At 42.8% G+C, this 20,583-nt stretch overlaps 2 protein-coding genes across 3 annotated transcripts; one reads left to right on the plus strand and one right to left on the minus strand.

The window, feature by feature from the left end:
* The first annotated feature begins 5,835 nt into the window (after positions 1-5,835).
* LOC108922386 (P2Y purinoceptor 6-like) lies at positions 5,836-6,936 on the plus strand. The gene has a single exon (XM_018732493.1). It carries the CDS (start codon positions 5,836-5,838, stop codon positions 6,934-6,936), a length of 1,101 nt encoding a protein of 366 aa, XP_018588009.1.
* Positions 6,937-8,433: 1,497 nt separating this feature from the next.
* mfsd1 (major facilitator superfamily domain containing 1) lies at positions 8,434-20,570 on the minus strand. Of its 2 annotated transcripts, XM_018732599.2 has the most exons (17): positions 20,343-20,530; positions 19,938-19,990; positions 17,195-17,307; positions 16,773-16,815; positions 16,519-16,586; positions 16,292-16,400; positions 15,930-16,032; positions 14,518-14,616; positions 14,290-14,401; positions 12,540-12,596; positions 12,209-12,365; positions 11,876-11,973; positions 11,624-11,736; positions 11,338-11,385; positions 11,197-11,263; positions 9,049-9,151; positions 8,434-8,493 (listed from the first exon to the last, which is right to left on the minus strand). In XM_018732599.2, the coding sequence occupies exons 1-17, from the start codon at positions 20,506-20,508 to the stop codon at positions 8,434-8,436; spliced, it is 1,569 nt and encodes a 522-aa protein (XP_018588115.2). In that variant the 5' UTR covers positions 20,509-20,530. The 2 variants fall into 2 exon arrangements, with proteins under 2 accessions (XP_018588115.2, XP_018588114.2); XM_018732598.2 differs by lacking the exons at positions 8,434-8,493; positions 9,049-9,151 and adding an exon at positions 9,545-10,788 and having other exon boundaries at positions 20,343-20,570.
* Positions 20,571-20,583: the final 13 nt, after the last annotated feature.

Raw genomic sequence — 20,583 nt, forward strand, 5'->3', positions numbered from 1 at the left:
GACCAGGCAACTGTGACTGATACATCACATACGCAAACCTGCCGAACAGGAGGAATCCTGATATCGCGATAATGATAAATACTTGGGTTTGCACCTACTGAACAATACATTATGCAGAATAATGCTAGCATAACCCTGTACCTATGATGTATCGGACAAGCGACACGAGCCGAACTCGAGGGCTTCTCTCATTTTGTCTTTATGAGTAACAGGGAGTTCAAATTTATCCCCAGTTCATGTACAGACTCAAACAGGTAGCACGCAGCCTCATTGGTACATGCAGGCCCAGCTGAAAGCAAATGTGAAATTGCACTAAGGGAACTGATTTATGGCATTTTTAATGGAATGCAAACCAAGAAGGGTGGCACAAGACGGGAATGCAGATCCATACCGACTTTGCTGGCTACAGTGCCACCCTGGCAAGTAGTGACTCTCAGCTGTTTCATTGTGTCTCATTATTCTTTATTAGGTAGCATTTTACAACGTTAGGGTTGTGCAGAATTTAACGTACAATTATTTACTAATTTAAACAGCAGGATATTCTTGCTGGTGCAAGTCAAGGTAAGTACTTTGCTCAAGGGCGCTGCGGCGGGATCGAGGACTGAACCAGAAACTTCTGAACGGGAAGGACGCAACTCTGAGCGCCGTGCTCTCCACTACCGTGCTGAAGGATGCGTTCCGTGACATGGTATCTCATCAAGGTAGCTGTTCAGAAGAGCCCACCACCATCCAGGAGCTGCTTATTGTGGGAAATAACTTTCCACAATGAACCGAGGTATTTTGTACTGCGTAGTTGGCGCAGTAATAGAATTGTGGTGCCTTCATAATACCTGATTACAGCTCAAAGTAAACCTAAAATAATGAAGCTAAATAAAACCATGCAGTGAGGAATATGGAAGGATTTTAAAGCAGAACTGTATTCCTAGAGGGAACTTTTCAGCATGTGGCCCATCAGTGCCAGTCTGGATGGTCACCAGCATTAAAATAATTCTGGCCCAGTTCTGTAAGTAAGCGTTCAGGGTAAATGAACTAAAATTATTCCTGAAGCTTTAGGACCTGGACGTTGTGTCCTGGATCTTCTGCACTCGAGGCTCTAGGACACAAGTGCTGCAAAAAGGCAGAACAAATGAAGAAGAGAAGTGGCACTGCATGCCCCACACAGTGACCAAATGGCACCCCAACCATCATAAAGGGAAGCTGTGTGGATGTTCACTGTCAGCTAAGCGAAGAGATATGGGACTTACTATGTCTTCATTTTCAGCAAGACAAAATCTCTATTTGGTGTAAGAAGAAAAAGGAAAAGGCCGGCTTCACGGCAGCACATTTTGGTTTGCTTTTAAAATGCCCAGGCTCCGTTAGAGAACATCACATGCCTTCAAATGCTCTTTTATTTACACACTTGAACCTTGCAGATACCTGTGCTTCACCCTCTCCCAGAACAGTGACTGCATGGGGGTGAGCCCCTAATGGATTTTCCACCTTATTTGTTCTTAATTAAGAGAGATGGACAGGGACTCCCTGTAGAAAACAAGTGGAATGTAACTAAAGGAAAAAAAAAAAAAGACAGACATGGAAACACAGAGACAATTATTGTGCCTTCCATCAAAATGCAAAATACATGTTAATAAAACAGGGTGTAATCATTTTTTGACATGCTACTCCTCACGAAGAGCTCTGGACAGCATGTGGAGGGAATTATGAAAGAAAAAAAAACAATTATTGGAGCTACCACCTCAAGAGATTGAGTTAAATTTTTACTCAGTATACCTAGAACCTGGAATAAACAAATGAAGCAATGCGTTAATATTCTTGTTGCTAAGCGCCTGTTGTCTCAGTACTGTGTGTATATGTGTGTGTGAACTGACAGATGTCAGACTGATCTCACCTATAAGTGAAATAACAGCTCCTGCTGCAGATCTGGAGACCGTAAGAGTTAAAGTGTAATGAAAATGTCAGCAGTACTTTGAAGGGAACGTTATGATCGCTATCAGGAGACAGCTTCTCTATTGACTCCCACAGCCTCGCAAAACAATTCTGAATTGACTAGCCTGCGCTTGTCAATGCAAGAAGGTTTCATTTACACGTTTGCCTAAATAACATACTGCATCAAAGGAGAGGGAGGCTATATTTAACAATAACCATACTACAGGCCAAAAAAAAAAAAAAAGGTATTTCAGTAGTAAAAGACAAATATGCAAGTCCAATTTTCAGTTCAATAAATTGAACCCTTAAATGAAGTCATACCTCAAGTCAAACTCAAAGCATTTATTCAGGGGAAAAAAAAAAAAAAAGATTTTATTCCCCCCCATGTTGTTATTAGTGTGCTTTGGAAGGACTGTCAACATATGAAACATTGTTATTAGCTGTACTTCCAGAAAATGAATTGGTTCGGTGTTGCATAATGGTGAGAGCAGCCCTGTTTGTCATTAAAATCATGTACAATTATCAAGTCAGAAACCCAGCTATTCTCAGGGGAGATGGTAAGGAATTTAACTGATGATAATGGATCATAGCTGGATTGATGGATGAGCCCATGTGATGTCTACTGCTAAGTGCAAAAAAAAAAAAAAAAAAAAAAAATCTACATTTTCATTCTGACACATCCTTCACTAGGCAATTATGAGATGATCATTCGCAGCAGGTCCTCCATTCTTCTGCCTCTTTTTCTTCTCTATAAACACCCAATATGCAAATGCTGCCTGCATGTTGATATTTTTCCCCATTGCTCGTCAAACATACCTGTAAAACCCTAAAAGGTGCACATCACAGTCGTTGCTATATACTATCATAGGTTATATTGGTCGTTTTGACGTATAAAAATGTCAGCTGGCAGTTGCTAAGCTACGCGCAGTCTTTGAAATCCACTTTGTTTAAACGACACAAGAGCCTCACATTTAACCTGATAAAATCCAAACAGGGGCGCTGGATTCTTTAAATGCGGACAGGAAAATTATTAATTTAGACGTTTTAAAGTGAAAATCAACATTAATAGACTGGTAAGAGTTGAACTGCAGACCCCATCAATAGTGGGAGGCTCATAAAATGTGATGGGAATGTAGATAAACCTGGGAGGAAAATGAGTAGAGTAGAGTAGAGTAGAGTAGAGCGGAAGGGTAAACAGCGCTTAAGGAGTGTAACGGGGGGGGGGGGGGGGGGGGGGGGGTAGTAGCTGAACTTCTCCATGGCACAAAACAGTAACGGTACACAGAATAGAGCCTTGTGAAAGATACAGTAAATAAATAGTCATAAAGAATAAGAAGCCGTATTTAAAGATGTAAAAGGCCAGTACAGACCGAGCTGCTGCGAGCAAAATGCGCGACAGGTCTGTCAGCGTCAGAGCGCGCGCTGCTGTAGCGCAATAGAGACCCGTTTGTGCGCGTCGGGTTCCGCATCCTTATTGTAACATATTACACACACACACACACACACACACACACAGTTCTGAAACCGCTCGTCCCATACGGGGTCGCGGGGAGCCGGAGCCTAACCCGACAAAACAGGGCGTAGGGCTGGAGAGGGAGGGGACACGCCCAGGATGGGACTCCAGTCCATCGCAAGGCACCCACCCCAAGCGGGACTCGAACCCCAGACCCACTGGAGAACAGAACCCGGTCAAACCCGCTGCACCACCGCGCCCCATCTTGTTACATATTAGAGCCCGCAAAATAAATAAAAGAAAGAAATATAAATAAACGGGGGTGGTTCGCAAACAGATGCGACCGCGCTGTATTCGTTTTTAAATCGGGTCTCAGACTTATGGCTCTAACCATTTAATGACACTTTGCAACTTCTATAAAATAACGATACGTTTTATATCCTTGTCGTTCAGCTGCGGGGTGGTAACTACTGATTAAGAACAGGGATCACTGTCGTTTGTTGCACGACAGCAGCCCTCATTTCAGCCTTCAGGTGCGCGCGCGTGAGCTCGGCCACTTCGCTTGATGCGTTAAAGTGGCGCATCGCTGAACGTGGTGTGGATGGATCGCGTGAACATGAACAATGATTGGCGCAGTATTTCGCAGGCGCGGCGACCAAATATGCTGCATTAATTACATGTAGAACTGTTCGCCTTCTTCGTTTAATTGCGCGTTTGACGTTCAGAGGGGAACTTTAACCGACAAGAGAGCAGGAAACATGTTTACGGTTATAATAAGGACAGGAGGCCAGTGCGACGCTACGAGGCACCTGTGTCAGAGAGCCGCTACCTCATCTGTGTCATCATTTCGCGGGAGGGAATAGAAGCCGAGAAGGACGGACAGCTGGTGCTGAAAGGACAGCGCCGCCAATACCGTCAGTCCGTCCGTCCGTCCGTCCGTCCGGCCGCCCACCGACACGGAGCCCCTCGAGGCCACCTGAGCTTCTGCTGCACTTTGGTCTCGTTCACTAGACACGGTAGCGAACGTGAAGATGTGAGAACAGCCCGAGACTCATGGGTCTCCGTACGTGTCGTTCGAGCAGCGGCTTCCCGAGGCACCGACGCACGCTACTGACGGACTGTCGGAGCACAGCCGCGTGCGTAGCTTGCGCTCGCTGCACGTGTTCATCCCGCATCAGTCCTCTCCGTATCGCGGCTCGACTACTGGATCGTCTGTTGTGATGGGATCCGCCGCGCAGTCGGTGCTGCCTGATCCACACCGCGGAAGCGCAGCGACGGCACAGCTACAGCCACTTACCGCCTCGCCGTTTCCTCTCTTTGCGTTAATCCGCGGGAAACGCCGCGTCTTCCTAGAGCAACGACAGCGCTCGAGAGCCGCGTTTACCTCCTTTACCTGATTTATGCGGAGGGACATGGGCTTCCTCTCCCGGGCGCTGCTCCGCGCGCCGCCTCGCGCTCTCCCGCCGCCCCCCTGGTAACCGGTCCTGGAACACGGATAAGTTGCGCGAATTAAAGCATCGGAGAAATTTAACAGGGTGCATTTGCAGTGCGCGATGATTATGGAGGGAGGGAGGGAGGGAGGGAACGCTAGGAGACATACTAGAGCAGTATAAAGTTCAATTAGGCTCTGGTTCCTGAAATCATACAATTCCGCATCATATCCACATTAAGAGCCATTGACAGCAATCTGCCAGGTTTATCATAGGGCACTGACCGCTCCTTGTTGCACAGCATGGTGGTGGTGGCGGCAGCGACGCTCAGGTCTGAAGAGCGCTGGCGAGCAGGAGAGCCGAGCACAGAGGGACCCGTCCTGGGGGGCGTCCGCGTGGCCAATGCGGTGGCGGGTCTCAGGCACCTGGACTCATCTAGTCGGGTTATCAGCATCAATCACCGCAGCCTGTTCCCATTTTCCCCCTGAGTGGAATAAAATATTCAACCGTGTGACGGTTGGGTTTATTGTGTACAGCGGGAGGGGTGTGGGTTTGAATCCCCCTCTCGCTGTAGTACCCATTATCAAGATATTCTTCTTGAACTGATACAGTAAAACACCCTGCTGTATAAATGGGTAAATCACTGTAAAGTTAATACTGTCACCTTGGACAAAGGAGTCTGTTAAAAGATGGTTTTTAAATCTACATGGGTCTTGACACCTTGTCGGGTATAATCACTTATTTGTTTTTCCCGTTCTTGTTGTGTCAGTACCTACAAGACGGGCGTCAGGTAGAGTCAATGTTTGAAGAGTGATAATGTGTGACGGGCTTGACATCATTTCAATAAGGGGTGTTAACCTGGTGCACTGGGAGGTACAAAAAAAGTCAGCAGTGCATGAACCAAATCTCAGTCCAGGGAGCAGTACTTACCTTTCAGTCTTCACAGATGACACGACTAGGTAATGGTGTCAACACCGGAATTTTTTGCGCCACAGAATCTGGATTTCACCGAGTGAATTTTTGGTCCACATGTCCACTCTGTATGAAGATGTGAACGGACGCAATGTCACATACTGCCCGGTGTCGGAGATTTATAAGAAGTACATCTTGTCGCTGACCTATGGGGTGGTCTTCATGTTTGGTCTGGGGCTGAACGGAACACTGCTCTGTTTGTTGTGTGGGAGGACCAGGCGCTGGAGCTGCTCCCTCATCTTCCTGGTGAACCTGGCGGTGGCTGATCTGCTCTACGTTCTCACTCTGCCGCTGCTCCTCGTCAGCTACGCCATGGAGGACAAATGGCCCTTCGGGGACTTCGCCTGCAAGGCAGTGCGCTTCCTGTTCTACGCCAACCTGCACTGCAGCATGATGTTCCTCATGTGCATCAGCGTGCACCGCTTCCTGGGTGTGTGCTACCCCATCAGGGCCATGACTTACAAGACCAAGCGCACCGCCGTCCTCGTCTCGGCCTCCGTTTGGATCTTGGTGGCAGTGGAAATTCTGCCTACTTTTGCGTTTGCGCACACAGGGCTCATCAGCAACATCACAGTGTGCTTTGACATGACCAGCCCTGGAGACTTCCACCGGTATCTCCCTTACGGTTTGTTCCTCACCGTTATTGGCTTCTTCATCCCCCTGGTGGTAATCTCCATCTGCTGCTGCTCTATGGTGAGAGCCCTCGTTGGGGGACAATACAATATTCAGGTAGGGCAGCAGATGCGCACCAAGTCTGCCCGCACCATAGTAATGGTATGTCTACTCTTCGTCATTTGTTTTGTGCCTTATCACATCACCAGAACGGTTTATCTCCTTGTGCGCACATATCTAATTAGCAACTGCCAAGTTCTCAACGGAGTCATGTTGGCTTACAAAATATGGCGGCCAATTGTGAGCTTTAACAGCTGCATCAACCCAATTCTCTACTTTACCTGCTCCAATAGACAGCGGAGGGTGCTCTTCGGCCAGCTATGCAAGAAGAAGGTGCACCCCTCCGTCTGTACCGTGCAAGCCTCTCCCCGCGATGAGCAGCCGTACGCTCGAAGGGCCACACCAAGTGGGAAGAGTATTCGTGAGGAGCTGCAGGGCAGTTATCTAACAATTATTAAGAAGGAAGGGGCAGCTGTGCTCAGGTGAGGGCAAAAGTAGGGTGGATACGGGTCAATGCAAAGGACAGGATTTCAGAACTACCTTTACAGAAAAAGCCCTTATTCATGATAATATGAAGCATTTCCTGAGCTTCACAGAAAAGCTTCAATATTAATAAATGCTAACATACAGTTTTAGATGATGGCTTCATCCAGATTGATATATCACATTAGATAAGCAATATTACAACTATTTTTCCATTTGTAAAGCCACACATTCTTACCGTAACAATGCAGGGTAAGTACGCTGATCAAGGGTCCTTCAGCAGGAGAGCTTTTAAACCGGGGGACTTTGACTGCAAGGTGACGGTCCAAACCGCTGTCTGCAACCCGACGTAGTGCAGTCAGCATAATGTACAGACCAGCACTCTGCTTTCCAAGAACGTAGCCTGCCGTTCTGAGCAGCCAGCTCTGGAAAAGGACTTATCTGCTGACTGATGTATTAAAGGCTTTGAGTCTAAGAGTAGTTTTAAAATCCTGTCCTGTTTCTACTTGTCCTCCTTGACATGGAGCCAACTGGGATTCTAGAAAAAAACAAGTTTGCATTAGAGATTAAAGAAGGGGGGGGGGGGGATTTTTACTGAAAAGCTTTATTGGAAATACATAGAGACTCGTGGTGCTATTCGATTTTGCCAGTGTTTTTTTCTTTTTTTTTTTATTTTATTAAAAAAAGGGGGGGGGGGGGGGGGGGAATGGGTACAAGAACCAGCACAAGTCATAGCTGCAGTTTTCCCCATAGCCTGTTCCTCTGAAGAAACTGTATTCAATCACGGTAAAACACTTTTGACTTTTACAGCATGGGGGGGGAAAAAAAAAAAAAAAAAACCTGTTAATGTTGCACTTAAAGGCCAGAGCGTAAAAGTACATTTTAGCCTTTCACAACAAAATGACAAGTATTCAGTTAGAAATAAAGAGAAAAAAAAAAAAAAAAAAAAAAAAGTGGTGTATAGCACTAATTGTGTTTCCATGGTGACCATATTTAGTCTCATTTTAATTTATGTGAATTATCTGGTTACTCCTGTCTTGGGTACATCCCCTCCCCTTCCCTTCCCTTGCACCCTGTGTTGTCGGGTTAGGCTCCGGTTCACCGCGACCCTGCTTGGGCCATGCAGCTTCAGACAGTATGTGTGTATTTGGTTACTTGATTTTTTTAAAATAAATTAAAAAAAAAAAAATTTTAAAAAAATTTTAAAAAATTAAAGACTCCCAGTAGAAATGAGCTTCAAACTTTAACATTGCTTTGTTTTCAGAAATATAACATCCAATTCATGTTGATGCTTTTTAATATTAAACTTGCAGATTCATGAAGTTGTAAACATATCAAGTAATGAATGTCTGACAGACCAGATAAAAAGATAGTACAAGTACACATTTCCCACATGGCTTCTAGGAACTGCTTCCCCCAACAGTCTTGCAACAAAAATCTTGCCTTTTAAAGACCAGTCCATACAGAGCAGCGGGTTGGAAGCTGATCACTGAGTGAGGGTTACTTAAGAAGACTTCTGTGAGCTAGAGAGGAAAGGTGACTACAGCAGTGATCAGGAAGCTAAGATTAAAGAGGAAAGAAAGGCAAACATCAGTACCTGTTCCCAAACATGCAGAGCTGAAGCAGCGTCTTATTTACTCATAACCGTACAGCATCAGAACTTTGTATTAATAAGCTTTTTTTTTTTAAAATTTGCTTAGCTAAGATATACTAAACTACACTTGGCATAGTTCACATTTATCCATTTAGCTGATGCTTTTCTCCAAAGCAACTTATGTTAAGGTTACAGTTTACCAATTTATACAGCTGGGTAATTTTTACTGGCGCAATTTAAGGTAAGTTCCTTGTGCAACGGTAATACAGTTGGTGGTGGGGATTGAACCTGCAACCTTTGGATCTAAAGGCAGTAACTAACCACTATACCACCAGCTGCCCCATAATAAAGCTGAACATCTACTAAAGCTCAGTTTTTGCATAGCTATTACTATAAAGTCCAGTCCAGTGCAGTGCAGTGACGACTTAGAATATAATCGCTCTAAAGGTTCAACGGAATGTTCTTCCCTGGAAGCATCAGATGCCCGCAGACCATGTTGCGGGGAAGAAAAAGCTGCGTACCTGTGCCCCCAGCCGGGAAAGGTAACGGTTCCGCAGCCCAAAAGCAGACAAGGGTTTTAGCCGGGAAAGCTCGTCCTCTTCCTGTACGCTGGACTGACGACCCCTTGGAGTCCTGGCGAAAAACAGTGTGTGTATTCAACACACCCTGAATACTTGCTGGAATTCACTGTCCCAAGGTACCATGGTATTTCCAAACAGTGCCTCCCACCCAGATATTATTCAGAGGAGGGAAAAAAAAAAAAAAAAAAAAAAGCTATGGCTCCTGGCAAACAGCACAATTAGAAACCCTCAATTTTTATTTAAAAATGATCCATATCCACAGTGACATAAGAATATAAAACCTATTTACAACACATGAAAAAGGATTTTGAACGCAATAAGTCTGAGGACACTTTACATTTTAATTTTATTTGTTTTACAACTCTAAGAGTATTCTGTTTAAAAAAAAAAAAAAGTTACATAATTACAATAGTACTGGAGATGGTTAGGTAACAAATCTTTCTCCTTATTAGAAGGTCCATGAAAAAAGTAAACATAATGAGGTTAGTTGAAATGCTTATCCAATACTACTTTAATTCAAAGAAAAAAAAAACTGAGCAATTATTGAATTGCTAATTGCACTTTTCCAGTGCATCTGTGACAAGATTAATATTTCCAGATTTCACTGGCTTTTTTGCTATGAAGGCCATGATGACTTTGCACATGTGCCTTATCACAAAACTGCAGTGACTGAAAAACTTACCACAAATACACAAAAATGTAGAACCTTATCACTGACAGACTGCTCAGCAATCTGTACCCTTGCAATAGAATACAGTAACATTTAGAAATGCTTCAGGTTCAAATGCTCCAGTTTGTGCTCTTGCAGATTGTATACGGTTTTTCCACCAAAAACCCCGTCTCAAACAGTAACAAGCTAAAAGACTGTGCTTACAGATAATGTGAATTAGACACTCAGAGCAGAACCAGACACTGGCTTGGATCACATTACAGACCAACCTTAAAAGGAGCACAGAACCCTAATTCAAGATCAATGTTCCACAGAGAATTAAACAAAGAGCAAATGTTCTCATTAGTAATCAGCTGAAAGACTATCTAAACATTGGGATACAAAAGGGACATCGTCCTCTAACATTAGGCAATCTTAAAAATAAATAACCTAGTCTTATTACACACTAAAGTAATTTTATAACTTAAAAGATGAGAGAAATCCACAACTGCAAATAAAAATAAATTCAACTGGCCTTTACCACAATTGCCCTATCAATGGTTTTGATTTTAAACACTTAACACAAAAACACTTAAGAGGACATAAAAGCATTTGGGGGAATATAAGTGCGTAAAGCCGCAAACTACGAGGGGTGTATGTATCACTGGGGTCTGATCAGCGTATGGGCTGATTGACAACATTAGAAACTCAGTGGACAGAAACTGACACAGTGCATCTCCATAAACGGGTGTACACTTTGGAAATTTACTAGGCAGATTTTGTCAAAATGTTTTGCTAACATTTAAAGCATAAGTGGTGTGGAACTTTAAAAGAGAGCAGTGGGTCTGAGGTATAAAGCAACTTTTAGTCAGTCCACAGCGTAGGACTTCTGTGAGCTGTGAGAGGAGTCAGTACGGGTTATGGGAAGAGCCAGTAAGTGTTGTGGGAGGAGTCCCATGGTGAGTGACAGCTGAGGCTCCTCAGATCAGAGGTGACAGCTGGCTGCGAGCCTCAGCACTTAGCATCCTCATCTGTAAGACATTATAGCACAGTGGGAAGTTAGAGTAAGGACTGAGCATGCTCAAGAGAAGAGGCACACGTGTTAACGCCAACCATGCACACATCAGCACGTGTACATTCACAGACGTGAGAACAGGGACCGAGGATCACATCAGAGGCGTTGCTGCATGGCGTACACGATAAGTCCAGCATCTGTCACCACAACAAGGGTAACAAACAACAAGACTGAGCCACTGTATTCAACACACATGTTCCATGCTTCCTTTCATTCCTGATCATCGCTTCTTCATCTGTGTAGCGGAATAGTTCAATTGTGGCTAATATTTAAATAATCAGTAGATACATGGAGTACCACACTTGTCTTTTGGGGATGTACATTCATTGCTGCTGAATAACCATCGAGCGTCAGCTATACTTACTCTGAATGAGACAAAGTATCCTTCTGGAGCCTGGCCCTAGCAGAGGTAGACAAGTTTAACTCTCCTCCTGAAAAAAATAAGACTTTATAAATAATAGAAGGGGACATATTATATGGCTTAGAAAAATTATCTTCTCCTTACCTTTGATAAGATCAAGGAAGTAGAGTAAAACAACAGCTATCAATGCAACTAAAAGAAAAAGAACATTAGACAAATAAGCGCCGATTCCACAGAACGATGAGCAGTACACATAAGGACATTTCACACCGTTAAATATTGTAAGTTTTCATGATGTGTCAGGAGGCAAAAAACATTCATTTTTAGCACCAAGCAGAATTAGTCTATAGAGCCAATCCTATAGACTCCAGTCTTGCCCATACAAGAGGTCAACCAGGAAAGACCAGTCCCTCTCCAGAGGAATACTCACTGCAGACACAGGCACAGAAGAAGACCTCCAGAAACAAGTAACCCCGGCTGTCAAGGATGGCGCCTGCTGCCATAGCGATCAGTGCCAGCCCCAGGTTCTGTATGGACTGCATGCTAGGAAAAGAAAATTGGGTAGCACTGCACTCACTACTTACACAACCCTAGAAGCAAAAGGCTTTGCATTTAAAACTCATGACAGACAATGGTGTCATATCCTGGCATAAATAGGCCTTGACAGTTATACAGAACTCACAATCCGTAGGCAGTTCCCAGCTGGTGCTCTGGAACGACAAATGCCACCATGGGCCACAGAGCACATGCCAGCAGGGAGTAGGACACTCCCAGCAGACACTGGGGGAGGAACATAGAAAGCCTCAGAATCAGAATGAGGTTTTATTTGCCAGCCATACCAATTTGCCATTAATCAGCACACATATGAGACAGTAGATGCTTTTAGTGACTACCACGTGCAATCGCAACAAGCGATATGCATACACAGTAACATGCATGACTATAGTAGAGCTCATGTTCTGGGTTATATTTAAAATCAGTTGACAACATTGGGAAAATAAGGAGAAGGTCTCACCATAGCAATCCAGGGATTCCAGAAGGTGAAGGCAAGCATCATATGTGAAGCAAGTGTGATGATCACAGCCATCAGCACCCAGATTATATTCTTCCCAGTCTTGTCCACCAAGAAACCCAGCAGTGGTGAGGCTGGGGCTGAGATGATGTACACGATGCTGACGAAAAGCAAAGCCACAGGTGGCATTATGTTTAGGGCTGAAATCCATCTAAATCAGTCTACTGACAGAAGCACTAAAAGTATGAAGTCAAAAATCAGAAAGTCACTCTAAAAACAGCACTGAAACTATAACACTACAGCTAAGAATGGACTGGAAAGGAGAGGACATTACCTGTTTATTGCACTAGCTTGGACAGGTGAAAAGTTAAACTTCTCAATGAAGAAAACCCTGAGGAGAAAAAGCATTGGTTATGAGAGGCTATAACCCACTTTCCAGGCCTTCTGCAAATAAAGGTTATTGGTCTTGCTATTGTCCCTGCCCGGTTGCTATTAAGTGCTGGGTTGCTCACTGATCCCCCTCCACGGTGCTGTGCTCAAAGTTATCAAATGCAAATCCACAGCCTAGTGACAGAGCTTTGTCTACATTTGTTTTGCGCAACAATCATTTGTTCAGCAGGTATTAGTTTCGGAAAAAGAAACATACTTGGGTTGCCTCATAATGCAAAGGCTCATTTGTCACAAGTCTGTTGATTTAAACTTTGATGAGAAATGTACAAACATGATTTTTTTTTTTTTTTTTAAGCTTACATACAGTAACCCATCTCTTATCAGGCAAAGTTCAAACACTTCTAATTCTATGCTCTTTTTAAAAAAAAAAAAAAAAAAAAAAAAAGTTCACACCAGTATGCTAAGATTAGAGATGACCTTAATCCCAATACAGACATAACTGATTTTTTTTTTTTTTTAATACTTAAAGCAAACTTACACACACTCCTACTTCACAGATGATTACTATTTGACATCTTATGAAGAAAACTGTATTTACACTTGTACCTCAAATTAAAAACAATTAGAACCGGAAGGAACATAAATTGGAATTGTTTGTAAGTCCACCTAGTATTACTATGAATAAAAGCTTACTACAGCTTTGTCCCTTGATTTATTCACAGATTCATGGAAGATAACTTGCTTCATGTACTACTTCTGTGCTTCAGGAGCCACAGAAGAATGAAATAGTGATGTAGAGAAAGAAATTGAGTGTAACTGAGGATGAAGTTATGAGAAAGTATTAGGTGTCTAACCTTAAAATCCCAACTACTGTACTGGCCATGAAGTGACGAGATTCATCATATAAATATTTGTCAACACTAAGTCACTTTCATTTTTGCAATCAAAAAGGGTAATAATGGACAGGTACCTCTAGTTATTTGCTGGGTAGTTTCTGTATAAGTTTTGGAAAAAGCCATAATATATAAAAACACACTGACTAAAATCCATCTAGGAAATCAACCAGCCTTCACCTGGCACTACCCCCTCTTTCCTCTTTCATTCTGACTGCATCTTACTGCCCAACAGTGGCAGAGAGGGGAAACACAGGCCATTTTTTGCTCTTAAAGAAATATTTTAGAAAATGGAACAGCGAAGCAAGTGCAGTTAAAAATAAACTCAAATGTTCATACCTTTAAAAATTCATAACTTGATGTAACACAAGGTATATGCATAATTAAACATTTACATTTATTGATTTCGCTGACACTTTTCCCTCAAAGCGACTTACAAGGTTAAGCTACTTACAATTATTTACCCATTTTTACAGCTGTGTAATTTTACTGGAGCAATTCAGGGCAAGTAACTTTCTCAAGGTTTCTACAGCTAGAGGTGGGATTTGAACCTGCAACCTTTTGTTCTAAAGGCAGCAGCTCTACCTCCCATGCTATTAGTCTTAAGAGTTTTTATATAAACATGATGGAAGGAAAAAAGGAAAAAAAAAGTCCATATTACCAAAATCAAAACTTCAGGCAGATAAGCAGGTAACTGAATTCCACATAGTTTTACCCTGTTTACCATCATAAGCAGGAAATGGTATGTTACATCTACTGTCACAAAATAAGAGGTGAAAGAGTAATGTGCGAAATACTCACTGGCCAAGCCCAATGAAAGGGAAGATGGCCACATAGTAGCCCACACAGATGATGAAGATTAGCCACAGTGAGAGAGGAAAGTCCTTCACATCTGTCAGCTTAATCACTTCCCCTATGGGAGAAGAAAATGCCACAGAGCCAGCTGAAACTGGAGAAGTCAACACTTTCATTTGCACATTAAGCACATGTTGTCAAGCAAGGCCAGACAGACTCCTCCAAAGGACTCACCAGTTGAGCATACTTCCTTCTTCAAAATCCTCTCAGCTCTCCTGTCCAAGTAGCCCAAGACCAAGGCACAAATCAAGGAAAACACACAGGTGGCTGCAGCTAAAGAAAAAAATAACCAAATTGATAACAACAAACAAAAAAAAAAAAAAAAAAAAAAAAAAAGCTGATCACTTTTTCTTACCCCAAGACATGTTCACATTTTAAGTCTGATTAAAACAAGACAAAGACATCGAAAATACTCCAGAATAAAGAAAACGCAACAGTCCTCCTACAATTTCTACTCAAACTTTAAACACGCAAAAGCGAAACTACACAATACCAAGACAGTTGCGGTTACTGTATTTGGTTACGCTGTCAAGAGCACATTTCATTTCTCTTTCCTGCCACAAAATGTTGAAGTACACATTAGAAACAGAATGAGATCAAGTTTCAATAATTTTGTTTTGTTCATATCCATTTTCCTATGCAATTTCTTTTATTAAAAAAAGGGAACAAATTACTCGGCTCTCCATTATTTTTATTATCTGCAACTGCTTGTCAGCAGACAGTTGCTAGATCTATAACCTATCCCACATAAGCACAGGAGGCAAAGGAGAGTACATCCAGAATGGGACACCAGTCTAATCACAGCGCACTCACATGAACAGTCACATTAAGGGCAATTTAGAGTCACCAGATCTCTACAAATGCACCTTTGGACCCAGGTCTAAAAAAATTGAAGCACTCAGAGGAAAGTGACATAAGAATGAGAATATGAAAATTCTGCAGACCGAGCTGAATTGAAGCCCAGGAGATGAGGCCCCTGTGTTATATTTTTATTCATTCACCTTACACTTTTCTCCAAAGCAGCTTACAATGTCAACGTACTGGCAATGATTTACCCATTTATAGAGATAGGCAATTTTACTGGAGCAATTTAGGGTGAATACCTTACTCAAGGGTATTACAACAGGGAAGTGAGATTTAAACCTGTGACTTCAGAATCCAGAAGCAGTAGCACTAACCACTGTGCCACCATGCCGCCCTCCCAGGAACTCATTTATTTTAAAAGTAAAAATCACTGCAGTTCTGTATTATCCCATCTTTCGTTCAATCGCTGCACTTATTCAATGTAATGCTAAACCAAATGCCAGTCACTTGCTAAATTCATGACTTAGTGCAAATAAAGTCTGGTGAACTACCAAACCTACAAAGAACCAGAACTACCAGTTCTCTTGACATGGAGTTGGGACTTATGTGACACTGATTAAACTTGTTTATGCTAAGATTTAATTACAATTCAGTATGTATGTTCAGTGATTTACTGGAAATGCTGAAAATTACTCTGGTCCCTGGAATCAGTACTCCTACTTTCACCCACTAAACCCCCTAAATTTGACCCATAGTGACATAATCTTGTCTCTGAAACCAACCAATCATCAGTGTGATGCCCAGGGTCGTGTATCCCGTCCCATCTCGGAGGCCCCGAATGTTCTCGTACACCAAGCCCATGACATTCATGTTTACAGTGCTGCCCTGGAGGGAGGAGGCAATGAAACACACATGCTTGCACTAATGAAACTGCAAAAAGAAGAACTTGTATACTCCAAAAATACTACAGAATATTAGTGAACAACATAGTTCATTGAACATGTCACATTAAACCAATACAAAATGCAGCTTTCCTTTCAATCTCCAGTCCATTTTTACTTGATGAATCACAGTGGTTACCACCAACGTCGCTACTCCTACAATCCCAGACAAATCCCCATTTACTTCCAAAGTAAATGTTTACCAGACGGGCCATGCTGAGCTGAAGGCCAAACACCAGGTTTAGTCCTTTCCCTTTGAACCAGTTCACCGCATAGGTGTTCTGGGCCACTGCCAGGGACTCTCCTCCAATCCTGCCCAGGGAGGAAGCAGGAATCAGAGGGTGAGCAAGGGAGGGGGGGGGGGGGGGGGAATTCTGTTCTGTTCATTCTGAAAATACATTTTAACATCACAGATGGAAAAAACTATTACCCAAAAACAAAGCGTCCAAGAATCATCAGCCAGAAGGCATTAAAAAGGGCACCAGCAGCAAATATGACCTTAAAAAGAAAAAGAAGCTGTTTACATAGCAACAAGTAGTACACCAAAAATACATACATTAAGAAATGACATGTACTTGCACTGCAGCAACTGTGCAGATACCTGCACAGAACTTTGGATACACTTTTGAAACAACTTTGCAAAAGGCTGAATAAATGAGTTTTCATCATGTAATAAATACCTACCTGTCCAACGCATACAAAGAGGGAAAAGATGATCGTTCCCAACCTGAAAGAGAAACAACATCTAACTGCCCTAAAGAGACCAATCACTATAGGTAAGACATCAATAAAATTTTGTCAATTTCTGAAATTACTGTACAAAAAATATACATCTGTAGAAACAGATTTAAGAACATAAACACAGGAAGAAAACTAAAGAATGAGAAAGCAATTACGTCCTGCATTCTACGCAGAAAGACCTGGTTACAGGAAATATCAGCAAAATGTGAGGACGTAGATTTAATAACCAGTTAACCTGTTAAAATTATTTCCTCCTCCAAATATACAATACACCAAAGGTACTGCGAGCTTCATCCATCCACACATTAAGAAGGGCAGATGGATGTCAACTATGCGAGTGTTTGGTGTAGAAACAAGGATCTGACCTGATGCCAAACACTCTGTCCAGTAGGAAGCCTCCCAGGAAGCAAAGTACCACATTAGGCCAGGAGTACCAAGCATACAACTGCATGAAACTGGATGTGTTTAAGTCCATGTCCTGGAAAAGGAGGGAGACACACAGAGATGATAGTTACTATAGTAAGAGTGCCCTTCCCAAATTTATCTTCTATATTATGTTCTTTTCACTTATTTTCATTTTGATTTACTGATCTCCACTGCTTTTAAAACACAAATTGTGCAAAGCAGCTCATTATGCTGAATCTTGAATAATGAGAACGTAAACTACCTACAATCATTACCAAAATCAGATGCAAAAGTGTTTAGACATCCCTATATTTTGTCCATTTTGACAGAATAATATCTTGAGTATAATGCAAAAAATATTTAAAACCGTTTACTTGAAAATGGCTCAAAATGACATGTTATAGACTGCAATGTTTTATTTCTCCTCTAACATATCAACTGTACAGATCTATTAATTGCTTTTTCACCCAGTTTTAATGGTATTAAAATTCATTTGGAATAAATTGCTTGTCCTGTACATGGTCATGGAAGGGAACATTAGAGAAGCACACATTAAGAGGCAATTTCAGATTTCTCAGATCACGTAAAACATGCATCTGGATTGTGGAAGGAAAGTACAATACCGGGGGACACAGAGACATCATGCAAACTCCTGCTTTCAGCACTTCTCTTATATTTGGAGCAAAATGTTCTTGACATGACACTACTCCACAACCCATAAGAGGGGGTCTTTCTGGATTCCTTCAGTTTTGTGAACTAATGCATTATTTTCCATAATACGAAAAACAAAATGAATGTTATAAGGAATGTTCCTTAATATATTAGCAAACCCATTCTGATGAGAACAATCTTTGTGTCCGATTCCTTTGTTGATCGTCTCAGTTTGCATCTGATGCGTCTGAAGATTTTGCCAGATTGAGAGAAGTAAGGGACCCATTCAGTATTCAGCTCCTTGGTAGTAGAGGTATTGCTCTTTCTTGTAAATGTCGCTCCAACTCCACTCAGATTACTCCAGGAATGGGTTCAGTTAAACTCAATTCTTTTCTGAAACCATTCTTCCTAGTAAGGCCATTAAGTGCAAGAAAAAAAGAGCCATGTAAATGCTGTATTAGTAATAATGAAGATGAAAATTTTTAAGTGTTGAACAAACTAACATGGAATAAAGCCCCAGCTTCATCACCCTTGCCTTGCAGTGTCTTCCACAAGTCCCTCTGACATTACCATTCAGATTACCAGTGCTATTGGAAGAATCAGCAGACATTACTGCTGACAACAACTGCTGTACCTGATTGCTACATGAACCAAACCAAGTAAAATCATTAGCTACCTTTGTACTTCTGTTCCTATTAGATCAATAAATCTGACCACACTTTGCACATTTGGGAGCATCAGCCTTCAAATCAATTTACTTATTTTTTCAGCACCTCATTTATGCATTTCTAGTATCTAGAAAGTTTTTACAGGTCATTCAGGGAGCCAGAATTTAGCCAGAAACTGACAATGGAAAAAAAAATGTCAGATGAGACTAGTAATATAAAGTTCTAAAAAGCCAAATTTGTTAACAGAAAAGCTTTCAGTAGGGTTCTTTTGTAATTAACCTATAAGAAGCCAAGCCCTCTTATGTGAAATTGCCAGCTTTGGCCTGGTTCTGCTACACTCACTCAGCCCATAGCAACAGCCAGCCAGGCAATTTCAATAACTGCTGGTCCCGACCCGGGTCACCGTGTGCCGGAACCTATCCCGGAATTATTAGGCTCAAGAAGGTGAGGGGAGGGGGTACACCCTGGACAAGCCATAGCAACAGGGAAGCACCAAATCAGTCTCTGCCATACACATTTAAATTTATTAAGTTGAGGCTGTCTTTCAGAGTCACTTACATTATTAGGGTACTTATGATGGTTTACCCACTTATACAGCTGAGTAATTTATCATGGGGCAATTCATGATAAGTATGTAGCTCAGGCATAGTACAGTGGATGATTTTAACTTGTTCCACTAGGTGCAAGATGGCAGATTTAACCAGTACACTACTGTATAGCCTCTACACACAGAATATGTGGATACAACAGCAAAGTATTCTTTGCATTTCAACCTCACAGGTACCCTAACCTGTGCCGAGCATGTATTTGGAAGGACAAAACATACACAACTGCCACAAGAGAAAAAAAACAAAATCGATCAACAGCAGCCCACCGGCTTCATCCTTTTCTGGATTTAAGTGTTTTACAGTCTTACCAAACACTGTACTGTTTCCATGCGGAACAAGTGAAATTTGTAAGTTTAACAGCAACACGATCATTTTGCATTATTAATCTACATGTCTTGCACTTTTGCTGAAGGTGACAAAGTACGAGATAACTAACTTCATTCATTCATTCATTCATACATACAGCAGGGTGTTCTAGGCTAGTAATGGTATCTTATCTATCCAGTGGAACTCAAACCTGCAACCTTCACATTTTAAGGGGGCAACCAATGACAGCACCACCTGCAGCCCCATACGATGCGATGGGGTAAACTTATTAGCTACTCAGTAGGAGAGTACGTTTCGTAGAACTTAGACTAGAGCATGGGCTTTTGGTGTCTATGCGTTAGGTAATAAACAAAAATAGGCGCACGTGAGCTGGAGTCGCCAGCGTGCGCGTGCAGCAGGCGCCTGGGATGGGAAGACATCCGGAAGTGCCGCGTGCCGTGCGCGCTCACCTGTTTCACCTGCTGCTGCAGAGCGGACGGGTTGTCGTAGCAGAAGTAACTTCCTGCGGGAGAGCAGAGCTGTTAGCGCCGCCGGCACGAGCCCGGCAGGTACACACACACGGTCTCGCGAATGTATCAGTCAGTGTGTGTGTATATATTAACATGATGGGCATGGTGGTCAGCTCCATCATGAGTCCACATCCACACCACCACTAGTAGTAGTCGTGGCGCTCGGTAAGCGCGCCGCCACCGCTTCATTGGCCGCATTAGCGAACAGTTTACTTTTAAGCACCAAATTCGTGAACCAAAAAGTTTCCCTCCTCGACCTCGTCGTCGTGTGTCTGTGTGTGACTGACTGGGGCGTTACGTTAGTCGACGACGACGACGGACGTTGCGTTCAACTGCTTCACTCACCGAAGCCTAAGAAACACATTAAACTCAACACGATGATTCTGTGCGGCCACCGCGTCGGATCGCAAATGGCCGCCATGGTCCTCGAACCGCCGCCGCCGCTGCCGCGCTCGTCCCCATCATCCTCCTCTCCATCCATCAGCTTGCGGCTCTCCTCTCCGCCCGCCATGTTCCACCGGCCCGGCAGCGAAAACAAGGCGCGAGCGCGGCGCTGTCATGTGACCTTGTGCGCCGTCTCGTGACA

This window comes from Scleropages formosus, chromosome 10 (genome assembly GCF_900964775.1).
Source record: "Scleropages formosus chromosome 10, fSclFor1.1, whole genome shotgun sequence".
Taxonomy (NCBI): Eukaryota; Metazoa; Chordata; class Actinopteri; order Osteoglossiformes; family Osteoglossidae; genus Scleropages; species Scleropages formosus.

Excerpts from the sequence above, each read along its gene's own strand:
- LOC108922386 (XM_018732493.1), top strand. The coding sequence starts at position 5,836 with ATGTCCACTCTGTATGAAGATGTGAACGGACGCAATGTCACATACTGC.
- mfsd1 (XM_018732599.2), bottom strand. The coding sequence starts at position 20,508 with ATGGCGGGCGGAGAGGAGAGCCGCAAGCTGATGGATGGAGAGGAGGAT. Across the intron at positions 14,402-14,517 it reads GAAGGAAGTATGCTCAACTG|GGGAAGTGATTAAGCTGACA; the intron begins GTGAGTCCTTTG and ends CTTCTCCCATAG. Across the intron at positions 11,974-12,208 it reads GGAATCCCTGGATTGCTATG|TGTCTGCTGGGAGTGTCCTA; the intron begins GTGAGACCTTCT and ends TTCCTCCCCCAG.